At 40.5% G+C, this 12,912-nt stretch overlaps 1 protein-coding gene across 2 annotated transcripts in view; it reads right to left on the reverse strand.

The window, feature by feature from the left end:
• The window catches only part of LOC122902509 (cytohesin 1 interacting protein), a 73,958-nt gene that overhangs the window by 18,570 nt on the left and 42,476 nt on the right, over positions 1-12,912 (reverse strand). The window contains exons 1-3 of one of the 2 annotated variants that reach the window (XM_044242097.1): positions 12,141-12,910; positions 4,447-4,496; positions 4,186-4,240 (exon numbers count right to left, since the gene is read on the reverse strand). In XM_044242097.1, coding sequence (XP_044098032.1) covers positions 4,186-4,240; positions 4,447-4,496; positions 12,141-12,314 — 279 coding nt within the window. In that variant the 5' untranslated portion in view covers positions 12,315-12,910. Of the gene's footprint in view, positions 1-4,185; positions 4,241-4,446; positions 4,497-12,140; positions 12,911-12,912 lie in introns of those variants that run through there. The other variant, XM_044242098.1, reaches the window with a different exon arrangement.

The following is a 12,912-nucleotide window of genomic DNA, read 5'->3' on the forward strand; positions in this document are numbered from 1 at the left end:
TCACCAGTTCATTAGCCCCTCAACCAGAGTAGAAAAACTTATGCTTCATCTCTTGCCTCAGTTTGGCAAAAGCAGCTTGTTTTTGTTTTTGTTTTTGTGTCAAAGCGTATCAAGAATACTGCATAAATATTGCTAGATAGAGTGGCCCAATGACCTATAACAAACATATTTGCCTTTTTCACACATTTAAGTTATAAAACCTCATTCCACTGAGAATCAAATCAGCACCTGAGTGAAGTAATGTGATTCCTAAAATTAAACCACATTACAGCACCGCTTCCTTGTGGAGAAGTTAATGAATGATGTTCGTTCCTTCTTATTATACATACAGGCTCCAGAACCAGAAGTCAATCATATGCAAGCAACTCCTAGAAACTTGATTTTGTTAACATCTAAGGAATTTCTATTCTCTCTGCAAGGCATGTTGAATCCCCCATATTGTAAAGGTAGACAGGACCTTTTAAAGATCAGTTAGTATACTTCCCATCTATGACAGAGACCTCTTAAACAGCTTTTCTGCCAGGAAGTGTTCTTGCTAGAGCCTGGACATTTCCAGGAATGGAAAGACAATCCGGTTCATGGGGTACATGGGCCAAAGCTCTAACAGTCACTCCTTTGGGAAACCACTGTTATAGCAATTCTTGTTAGCAGTGAGCATCTACCCTCTAGGTCCATAGTAGAGGGAGGGCAAATGTGTTGATTTACACAGTTGGCTCATATGTTTGCTATAAGGTTTTACAGGTGAGATAAACATGACACCAGGCGAGGTAGGCACAAGGCAAGATTTATTAAAGGTGCCCTTGGTCGAGTTTCCGCCAAAGAGGAGAGTCGGGGAAGTCGCACCGGGTGTCGAGTGGGTCTTTCATCTGGGTTAAGACAGGGAATAGGTTCTCACAGCCACATAAGGTACGGTATTCGGGGACTGGAGGGTTGGGGGAGTCCTGATGTTCCGGTGTCTTGCGTAGGTATCGGATTGTGGAGACTTGTGGAGTGTAGAGACTCCGCACTTGTGGAGAGGTGACGTAGGCATACATCCTTATGGCGGGAGAGTCAAGGATTAGGAAGGTGGGGGAGGGGACCTGGAAGATGGCGGCCCTGCAGTCATTTCTATTGTTTCTCCTGAATTCCCGGAGCCACTGACCCAACATTTGCAAGCAGTGTAAATTGTGTGGGTTGGGGATGGAGAAGAAAAGGCAGAGCACCCAATGTTATGGGTAGAAATAATTTCCCTCTCTCTCACCCGGTCTTCTGGGTCCCATTTTTAGAAGCCAGTGACATAACAATCGCCTCTAATTTCTTAGAGGTACAAAAGTCACACTGCACTCCCTCAGGCCCAGTGACCTTCATGCAACACCTGCCATTGGCTGATCTACTGGTACCGGGCACATCATGCAGTAATTTCTAAGATGTGTTATTTCATTGAAACTCCTAAAAACCCCACAAGGCAGCACTGAGAGAGTATGAACTTGATATGTGGGAATCTGATGTTTGTCTGCTACCATACCATGCGATTCTCATTAGTAGTATAAACGTAGCACTCACGGAAATTCAAAGAGGAGGTGGACTTGTTTCTTTTCCAACATGCCCTTCACTTGGGAGACCAGGACCCAAATACATGTTAACAGTGGGCACTCAATAGGAGTATTTATGGCTCTATCTGGTCTTCCAAAGGATCCCAGGGCATTTCCCCCATTTGGTGGCAACTGCAAATCTGAGGACTGCTAAAGACTAGATTAGGGGGCAGAACTGGCAATGGAAAACACACACTAAATGGGAATTGGCACAGGAGAGGGTTCCTGCTTCCCTGGCACATGCTGCAATTCTGAAGTGAAATCATCAGCTCAGCGTTGACCTACAAAGTTTCAAGGTGCTGCAGCCTGCTGTCCACTACGGATAGTTTTGACTCTTGCTTCATGTAGAGTCGGCATTCGTGGTATGGGGAGAAACACAGGGAAACAGTGACATATATCACAGAAGAATGAGAAAAAAGATCCCCATTTGTCACACTAAGTAGAATACCTGAGTGGTCATTGATCCTGTCTCCAGTAGCAACTGTTACACATCCTGTGGATAATTCTCATTTAAAAAGAAGCAGTCACAAAGAGCGCTACATCTCTCCAATGGAAAAAGAGTGTTCCGTGTGAATGGGGAATAAGTGAGAGTACTATGCTTCTAAACCCTGAGAGAAAAATTACAGATTACACCAAATTTAAAAGTAGATAGTTCAGAAAGTAGAAAGTAGGGGGCCTAGGTGGCTCAGTGTGTTAAGCCTCTGCCTTCAGCTCAGGTCATGATCTCAGGGTCCTGGGATCGGGCCCTGCATCAGGCTCTCTGCTCAGCAGGGAGCCTGCTTTCCCCTCTCTCTCTGCCTGCCTCTCTGCCTACTTGTGATCTCTCTCTCTGTCTGTCAAATAAATAAATAAAACTAAATAAAATCTTAAAAAAAAAAGAAAAAGAAATGAAAAGAAAGTAGAAAGTATCTTTCTCCCTCTTGCAGCCTTCTCCCTACTCATTCTGTTTCTTTATTCGGAACGCATATTTTACTTGGCTGTTTCCTGTTCCTCATCTTCAAATACACACCGACTTTCCAAGTTGGGGGTTGATATTCAGTCACAAAAATTTTCTGAAAGCAGCATCAAAACTAAGACCTAAAAGCTGATATGCAATGTAAACGTATGATTATGCAAAAGACACCTAAAAGAAATGCAAAAGATGGAAGAAAAAAAATAATAATACTTAAGCTATTACTGTTGCACTTAATTGGATTAGGCTTCATTTGAACTGATTCACCATCTTTACACATATGGCCATAAAAGAGCAGAGAGCAAATGAGAAAATGAAAATGAAATCCTTAGGCTATTAGATATAGCAACCTATAAAGACTCTTAGAAACATCCTAGAGCAAGAGATAACATGCAAGTAAACCCAACTTTTCTAAATTGTCTCAAATAATAATTGTAAGGTGTTGTTATTAAGAAAAAAACTCCAGGGGCACATGGGTTGCTCAGTCGGTTAAGCCTCTGACTCTTGGTTTCAGCTTGGTCATGATCTCAGGTTTGTCAGATTGAGCCCCACATGGGGTCCACACTCAGCACGGAGTCTGCTTGGGAGTCACACGCCCTCTCCCTCTACCCTTCTTCCTGTTCACGCACACACACACTCTCTGTCTTTCTCTCTCTCAAAATAAATAAATCTTTAAAAAAAAAAAAAGAAAGAAAAAAGTCCAAATTTCTTCTGTATATCTGAGATGAAACTTTCAGTATTTCAAATGTAACAGGAGATAGATATGAATACATGCAGTCTCATACACACAAATTTACATGCTTTCAAGTATTTCTTGAATACGAAAGTATAGATTTAAAATCTCATACAGTATAAAAATGATGATGCAAAACATATCTGAAATGCAAATATATAAAAATGCACATCCGGGGGCACCTGGGTGGCTCAGTGGGTTAAGCCTCTGCCTTAAGCCTCGGGTCATGATCTCAGGGTCCTGGGATTGAGCCCCGCATCGGGCTCTCTGCTCAACAGGAAGCCTGCTTCCCCCTCTCTCTCTGCCTGCCTCTCTGCCTGCCTGTGGTCTCTCTCTTTCTCTCTTTCTCTCTCTCTGTCAAATAAATAAATAAAATCCTTTTTTAAAAAATGCACATTTGTAAAGAGTCTTTCACTTTCTCATTTGAAACCTGGTGGATACCAAGCATTTCCGATCGGTAGACTTACAGGAAAACTAAAGCAACTGAGAACAAGAAGGTGAGCAATAAAACAGGGGTTTTATTTCAACTGCTTCGATGTTTTCCTTCCTTGATGATACCTAGCATCCTGAAAAACTACCCCAAACAAACCACAGCACACTGAATAAAAGTCACAGTGTTCATCCCTCTCTAATCCTGACTTCACTATTTCCTTGCTAATATCAAACTATCAGAGCTACTTTCTTCATGAAAAGTCTGGAAAATTAAGTGGTGGCTGGGTGGCTCAGTTATTAAGAGTCTGTCTTCAGCTCAGGTCATGATCCCAGGGTCCTGGGATTGAGTCCCACGTCCAGCTCCCTGCTCAGCAGCGGGCCTGCTTCTCCCTCTCCCACTCTCCCTGCTTGTGTTCCTTCTCTTGTTGTGTCTCTCTCTGTCACATAAATAAATACAATCTTAAAAAAAAAAATCTGGAAAATAGAAAACTGCCCACCTGAATTTCAAATCCAAATGTTCCATTATCTTGTTTTTCCACAGTAATGAGCTTTCTGTAATAATAAAGTAGAAATACACATGAAGATCAAAGTTTCACACTTGGCACGTTCTTATCATGAAGTAACTGTCACAGTTACAGATGGCTGACATTCAGGTAAACTGTAGTATGTAAGACTATGTGTGTGTGTGCGTGTGTGTGTGTGTGTGTGTGTGTTAGTGCATGCTGGTAATAGAACAAAAAATACATGAATCTCTTTACCTTTGAGACCAGGAAAAGTCACCTAAAGAACTTGATCTCGTCAAAGCAAGCTGAAAAATATAACAAGCACACTGTTATCAAAAGGTCCTAAGACACATCTATAAAATGTTCGAAATCACAAAGGAATTTGTTCTTTATCACCTTCCTTGGCCCAGATCTGGGAAATGGTTATGTAAGGGTAGTAATTTCCATTCTCTACTGGAAGAAAAGGAGAGCGGAGAAAGGGAACGTTCAAGCATTAAAAGGCTAAAGAGGTTCAGATAATAATATACCACGACAAAAGAGTTCATGTAATGTGGCAAAACTCTAAAGCTTCCCAAAAAATGTCATATCTAATCTGTATTTAAAATAGCCCCTGAAAAATTAACCAGTGCAATTTATAATCACACAGAAATCCGAAGAAAACAACACCCATAGAATGGCATATAAAACCCAAATACTTGATACTTTTTTAATACTGATGAAATGACTGTATTTATTGTAAAAATTCAATATGTTACTGTTTTTAGAAGGCTATAATAATCTGTAAAGAACCAATACATATACAGAAATACAATTCAGGTGAAAACAGGGACTCAAAATCTCAATTCTGTTTTATGACTTATTTTTGCAATAGTTTTGGAAAAGTCAATGAGATTTCCAGCCAAGAAAGGAAGGGAGCCTCAGAATGCTATAAACAGTATGAATACTGGCCCCTTACCTGCAATGCATGCTATGGAAAAAAATTATATACACATAAACTTCCAGGATATATTCCACCCTTGTAAATAGGAAAAATAAGCAAAAGGAAGCATCTTGTTTCTCAGGTGATTGCTGTGAGTCTTTGTGTGTTTTTATTTTATTCCTTTAGGAATTAACACAAGTTAATTAGCCGTTTCTCAAGTCTTGGTCCAGAGGCCCAAAAATGTCATCTTATGGTACTAGCTAAGCCATAGCATTTCACTGTCATTGTGATATGCTTGTTGTCTATCAGTGAATATATTACAAAATGCCAGAAGAGCAACACATTGTCCAAACAACTACAAATAAGACAAAAAGGGGATGAAAAATCAGGAAAAAAAAACCACACATAAAAGAAATTAATGCAAAAACAAAATCCTTATTAAGGCATTTGTTTGGAGAGAAGTCTCTATCCTTGCTAATGAGTTTGAATTACCTAGTACCAAATGTCAGCATTCTTACAAACTTTCTGAAATAGCTCAGTGTTCAGAATTTCCTTATTGATCAATAAAGCTACTGTAAAGAAAAGCTGATCTTCCCTTGTTGATTCGGTGTAAATTAATTACATTTTGTAATTCCTTGTCTTTTCAGTTCTAGGCCTCAAACCGTGTATATCATTCTGAAGACGGCACTAGGTTGGCCCAGATCCAAAAAATTCTCTTAATTTGGTAAAAAGTATTTTTTTTCAATTTGTAAGGACTCAGTGTACAAGGCCTCCAACAATGTATATGGTTTATTTCAGCCTGTTTGCCCTACCTAATACACACATGGGCAGGAACTACTCAGCTATGCAATGGGGTGCCTTCTTATGGAGGAGATGAACTTGACATTGGCCAGCATTCTCATCTCTCCCAAATACTGCACTCACATTGTCTTAATCTATTTTCATTATTTCTATCTGCCTGGCTTTTACCCTCATTTCCGATTTTAAGGTACTTAGGTAGGTCATACCTACTTACATTATCTGTTATCATAACTAGGGTTTCTATTCTAAAAATACTACTTTTGCTATCAATAGTCATCATATTATTCAGATATTCATATATAGAGAGACAAGTATGTGTGTTTATGTAAGGGGACGCTGGATCAAATACCTCTCTTCTATACATAATTACCGATATCCTTTGGGCCACTTGGGGAATGTACTTATTTTACTTTCTACCCCAGTGCCTAGAGTAGGGCCTGGAATAGAGTAGAAATTTAAAAATAGGGGCGTCTGGGTGGCTCAGTGGGATAAGCCGCTGCCTTCAGCTCAGGTCATGATCTCAGGGTCCTGGGATCAAGTCCCGCATCGGGCTCTGTGCTCAGCAGGGAGCCTGCTTCCTCCTCTCTTTCTCTCTGCCTGCCTCTCTGCCTACTTGTGATCTCTCTCTGTCGAATAAATAAATAAAATCTTTAAAAAAAAAAAACTTAAAAATAGCTAAATAGACAAACAGAAGTAAAACTACTAGACACCAATATAAGTAAATAAGTAGTGGTGAAAGATCAAATTCTCAAATTCAGGAGGAATTTTTTATTTTTTTTTATTATTTTTATTTTATTTTACTTTATTTTATTTTTTTTTGGTGTGAATGAGAAGCAGAACATTTCATTTTAAGTAGTGGATGGAGCTACACAATCTAGTGCTTTTTTCCCCAGGGCGACTGAGAGGGTTTAATGAAACAGTTTTGCAAATGAGAATGAGCCTTTCTCATGTCAGGTGAGTATTGCCATTTGGAAGGTGGAAGGTAGTTCTGGGTGCCCCTTTTCGCCTTCTTATAAAGGGAAATTTTTTTTTAAAGATATCCACTGAGTTAAAATACTTCTCAATGTTGTCCTTCAGCAGATTTTAAATATTCACAAGAAAATCTCAAGGGCAATCATTAAAAATATAAAATTAAATTTAAAAAATCCAAAACACGAGGCAACATTAAAAACGAAAATCAGGGCGCCTGGGTGGCTCAGTGGGTTAAGCCGCTGCCTTCGGCTCAGGTCATGATCTCAGGGTCCTGGGATCGAGTCCCGCATCGGGCTCTCTGCTCAGCAGGGAGCCTGCTTCCTCCTCTCTCTCTCTGCCTGCCTCTCCATCTACTTGTGATTTCTCTCTGTCAAATAAATAAATTAAATCTTTAAAAAAAAAAAAAAACAACGAAAATCAAACAAACAAAAAAAAGAACAAAAAAAGAAAAATCTCAATCCAAAATCAGTAAGAACCATAGAGAAAGGACTAATAGAAAGCAAAGGAAGATAGCAATGCCTTAATACATAACTGCCAAAAGAATAAATGATAGCAAGAATTAATGAGTTATTAAAATTTCCACTCTTTCCTCAGCAATTTTAAATGCCCTTTTGCCAGGCAAATAATCATAGCATTAATGGGAACCTCAAGATTCCATCTGGTCCACCTGCAAACTTGCCTTCTAAATTAAAAAAAAAAAAAAAAAAAAAAAAACTCTATTTAAATTTAAATCTAAAGTCTGTAAGTCCAGAAGACAAATCCAAGACCTCCACACAGAAGGAAACTGCCCCACCTTTCTCTTCCTAACCTTTCTATCTAATTGTCTGACTGAAAATATTTGCCTAGCACAATGTGAGATGCATGGCAGAGACTCGGTTCCTGTGGACTGACTGATTTGGGTTATCAGTGACACACAAAAAAATCAGACTAAGTCGAATTATAAATTAGTTTCTACTCTGGATAAGCGATGAACCTCTTTTAGGCACCTAATATTTAAATAAAAAAGAATTTAAATAAATTAGGAACCATCAAATTCTCTGACACGTGCCTCATCTTGACACAAAGCCTCCTTGTCTTTGATCTGGGCTGTCAGACTCATGCGATGTGGAAAGGAATATTCTCAGGCTTCAACCTTGTTCACACACCAGACTACCTGCTAAAGTGGGAAGAAGTGTGCCTGCGGCCTTATGGAAGGTCTCAGCTTTGGAAGATGTTTTCCTGCAGCCTTTCTCCTAGAGTGCGTGGTCCGGCTCTGGGATCTAACCAGTGGAGGCCGTGCTCCCGAATGCCCTCAAAGCCAGAGTCTTTTCTCCGGGTTGGCGTGATGACACCGAGACACACGAATGAGGAACCAGTGTGTGATGAACAGCATATGCTGGCAACAGCTGTCTTTTATTACACATTATCTAATATGAGAAATCTAGGTTGGGCAATCTGGCAGGCCTGCAAATTACACATTCAATTACCGCCTTTGATTAGACAAAGCTCCTTAACCCCTCGCTGCCACTGATAGAAAGATGCCTGGAGGTGAGCTTATGATTCCTCTTCTTTTGTTTTTAGTGAGATGACTTAAAAGTTCAGGCATTGATATTCAAAATGTAATCTTTGCTGCTGTGCAGTGATTCACAGTGCTCCTCTTCAGTAGGATGCCAAGACCAGATATTTCAGCTGTCAGTTTGCAAAAGATAGGGTTAGGGTTAGCCAAAGAGCCGCAGGCGGGAGGAGCTGCAAGTTCAATCCTGTAGCCACTTCTGCTGCTAAGTAACAGATTGTTACTTCCTGGTCCCCACTCGGTGTGCTCATTTCCTGAAAGTCCTGGGGTGGGGAGAGGTTCCTTATCAACAGACACCGGGTTTCTTTTGTTTCCACTGTTTCAAAAACCTACAAGTTAGGTGCCCTGCTCACTTTCTAGTCCCTGCCTCCTTCTCACGGATGTCTTCGATGAATATAGCTTTTTCCCCTGTTCCTCTTTTAAGCCAGGAGCCTTGAGAGAGCAGGGTGCTGCAGACTCTGTTAAGATACTTGCTTAATGGAGTGGACTTCAGTTTCCTAACTCGTAAGTGCCCTTAAGGAACCCAAAGATATGTCGCAGCTTCCCGCAGAAGTCTCATTGTGGACTCCTGAGCATCTTTTCTAAGAAAAACTGTGGGCTCTTGATTCCAGGTGTGTCACAATATTAGATTAGAGGACACTTTTCAAATTCTTTTGGAGTGAAATTCCTACAGTTCATTGTATTCATTGGATGCTTAAAGTATTCATTGGATGCTTAAAATACTTTGCTGAAGTTAGGAACACTTGGGTGCTTTGGCTCCAGATGGGGCTGGAGCCAGAAATGAGGAGAAAGCTCCTGGAGGGCGGAGTCCACCCCAGAAATACACACTTAACAAAATTCTGATTCTGAGTTTTTACGTGAAATCACCCTTCAGAAGCTGCGTTGGAGCAATAATTAGATAACCCCAAGACTGGCAGGCAAAGACAGCCTGTGGTACTACTGAGGCACATTCCAGCTTCTGGCCTGGTCCTCAGGCCCCTGGCTCTTGTGACAGCCTTTGGTGAACACTGCCTTCCTGATGCAACCTACTATCCTCGGACGAGTGTCCCATCAGGCATAATCACTATGCCTTTGGCATCACCACATTTACAAAGCCTCTCCTTATTTCCTCTGGTCTCCTTCCCACTGTGTCTTCCATTGCAGGGATTTTTTTTTTCTCCCCTGAAATCATGTTCAGAAGTAGAAGCTGCACTGTGATGTCTATCACCTCCTACAAATACAGGTATGGAGATAATATGCACACACAGAAGTCTATTTTTAAGCAATTCTGAGTGTAAACACCCAAATGCTTCTGAAGATTCATCTGAAACTAGAGGCTCACCAGATAAAGCTTTGCAGAAACCAAAGCCAACAATAACGAGAAGTATGAATTGTTGACGTCAGCCTGAAAGTGTCGAAAATAACAGTGGGCAGAGAAACACCTGCTCCTGGGATTGCCTCACAGGGATCTTGTTGCCTGCAATTCAATTGGTGCCAAATGGGTGCTTATTGTCTCAAAACCACTTAAAAGAAATGAACATCCATTTGGAAAGTTCTGAAATGTTGGGATAAATTTGCATCGAGTCTCATTGATGGTAATTGGACAGAATCAGAAGTATCATGTAGAAGAGGCTTGTTTTGCTTTCTTTTTTTCTTACAGTAATTCTCACAACAGGATGAAAAACCTGTTTGAGTAGGGTTTACTATGGGAAAGAATACAAGAAAAGGGAGAAGAGAAGACCTAAAAAGAGAACATCAGATAAATTCATCGGTGTGGGAATGTGTGCATGTATAGGTTCACTTGTATGTGTTCTATACGTATGCACAGTAAGTGTGTTTCATCTGTCTCAATCCCCCTCATTATCTCCTTCGATAACCTCCTCCTGCTTGCCCTCTCTTAGTCCACGCGTCTTCACCCATGCTTAAAACCAGATGTGACTTCTCCAACTTCACTGCCTTTCACACCCAAGTTTCTGGGTCTCCTCTCCATTCCATCCACTTCTTCTTTCACCAGTTACTGCAAAAGTTGCTCCCTCGCCACTCACCCCTACCCACTTACCGACACACCATATTTCTCAAGTGAGGTTCCTAAAACCCTCTTCTGCTCAAACACACCCAGTGGCTCCCTGTGCTTGTCAAATGACAACTTCATCAGGGGAAGTGTTCAAGTGTTTCGTAAAGCAGCCCAGCTCTGAGGTCTCCCCTCCCCTCCCACAGACACTTACTGGGTCCTCTGGACACAGTAATGTGCTGTTACCTCAAGGTGCCCTGAAGGCCCCTAGATCTGTGCCTAGGCATTAATTATTGCCTTGTTCTGGAATACCTTTCAATCACTGGAATATGTATCCTTCAAGGTTATCTTAAAAGGCATGTCTTTGGCTTTGAGCATTTATGTTGTATAATGCCTATTGGTTCTGCCTACTGAATTTTTAACCCTACAAGACCAGGAAACGTGTTCTTCTCATCTCTGTACCTCCTACACTGCTCTATATCTGAAACCTGAATAAAGATCTTGGTGCTTCCCACAGCTGCTTTATTTTCAGGCAAGTAGTAAATTGATAGAAATGTTCATCATTTGATTAAGCTTAATGTCATAAGAGCATTTGGGATTTAAAAAGATCAAAAATCCATGCCATGGCAAATTATGCCTTTATCTTCATTGTGAAAAATAATGAGGAATCAGCTATATACATCACTGAGAAAAGATCATGACTCTCCTTCTATGCCCTAACTCTCTAATCCTGAAATTAGGAGGCTTAAGAGGAGCCCGTGATGCGCAGTAGGATTTGAGGACAAAACTCCATGCTTTAAAGTAATTCTAATTCTAAAATCAGATATGTCCTTGCAGCATGATAACAAGTTACATAACCAAAAACTGAAGAGGTTAAAATATTGTTTGAAAATTTGGAAATTATAGAATGAAAGAAACAAACTCAACTGGACATGGTTTTTTCTAAATAAGTTTTCATCTCTACGGAAATACCTTGCAATAAAAATGAAAAACAATAGCATAATTACTGAGCACATACTACACATCAGTCATGTTTAAAGTTAAGCACTGCACACTTCCTCACTTAAGCCACAGAAGAACTCCTTGGGGTGGTTCTATTGTTATCAGCATTATAGAAAAAAGAAGACTAAATCTTAGAGGGGCAAATGACTTGCCCAAGGTACCGCAGCTAAGAAGTGACTGAGCTGGTATTCAATCAGCCATTCACACATCCAATAAAAGCCTTAATTCCCAATAACATTAGGAAAGTGTCTGTGCCCCAGCACTGAAAATAATGTAGTCAACAAAATTTGTCCTGAAGAAAAAGTACTCTCCTTGGATTGGAAATAACTATCAAGGAGTGCACCTGGGAGGGAAAGAATCAATGAGACACATCCAGGGGGAAAGGGTCAATAATTCTCAAACTGGCCATGTCTAAATGCACTAAGTTAGTTCGATGTACTTAACGATTTTCATTTTACCTCGATACCTCTTCACACGAGAAAAACAATCTCCTTTCAAATTTTTGCCTGGAAAAAAATTTTTTTTATTATGGTCTTAAATCTTTTGGACTAGTCCACGAGCTCTGGGGGCTCCCTGTCTCCTTCCTCACCCATACTCTTAGTGACTAATTCCAAAGCCTCTAAAATACAATTTCGGTGTGAAGCCAGACAAATATATCAACTCTGCGCTCAAGAGAACGTGAACACTTAGAAAATACAAAACAGCAATCATACCTGCTTTCTTCCCCGAGGCAAAGTAGCCACAGTGTCAGCCAGCATTTGAATCCGTCTATTATCATCCATTCGCAAGCTGCCCTTGAGCTGGGGGTAAGAGCTAAACACTGGACCAGCACAGTAGTCCGCCAAATTGCCATTGCTGCCCTGTTGTGTGAGCCTTTGTAAAGACATTGTGAATAAAGATTACTCCAGCTCGCACATGGTTGAGTGGCCTTGCGGGACAGGGGAAGCTAAAAGTCTAATTCTCTGACAAGCAGTCAAAAGTAGCAAAGCAGAAAGAGCCCATGTGACTTCTGTGGTTTTAGGTACTTGTTACACAAACCCTATCTTGCAGTTCACTCCCATTTCTCAAAGGTTTTTTTTTTTTTTTTTTTCTTTAAGCTCCTGGAAGAAACTAGTTTTACCATTAAAAAACAGCAACTTATTTTTTTCTCTTTCAAACAGCCAGAACTCTCATGCTTTTATGTTCTACGGCAAGTTGTGTTCAAAACACCATCTGCTTTTTTTTTTTTTTTAAAGGAAGAAAGAAAAATTTCCCCAAGTTCTGCCATGTGTTACCCACACTTTCTCCTACTCACTGTGGCAGTGCAGTGTCAAAGTCAGGGTATGCAGACACTGAGTTTTGTGGATAGAAACAAGAAGCACAGGGTCCAGTCATAATGTCTCTCCCATGAGTCCTTATAATGTACTTTCCCTGAAGTACACCCTAGCTCATTAATGTTCATCAAAAACACATTATATCTGCCACTTGGACTGTAACCATTCAGAA

This window comes from Neovison vison, chromosome 3 (assembly GCF_020171115.1).
Source record: "Neovison vison isolate M4711 chromosome 3, ASM_NN_V1, whole genome shotgun sequence".
NCBI lineage: Eukaryota > Metazoa > Chordata > Mammalia > Carnivora > Mustelidae > Neogale > Neogale vison.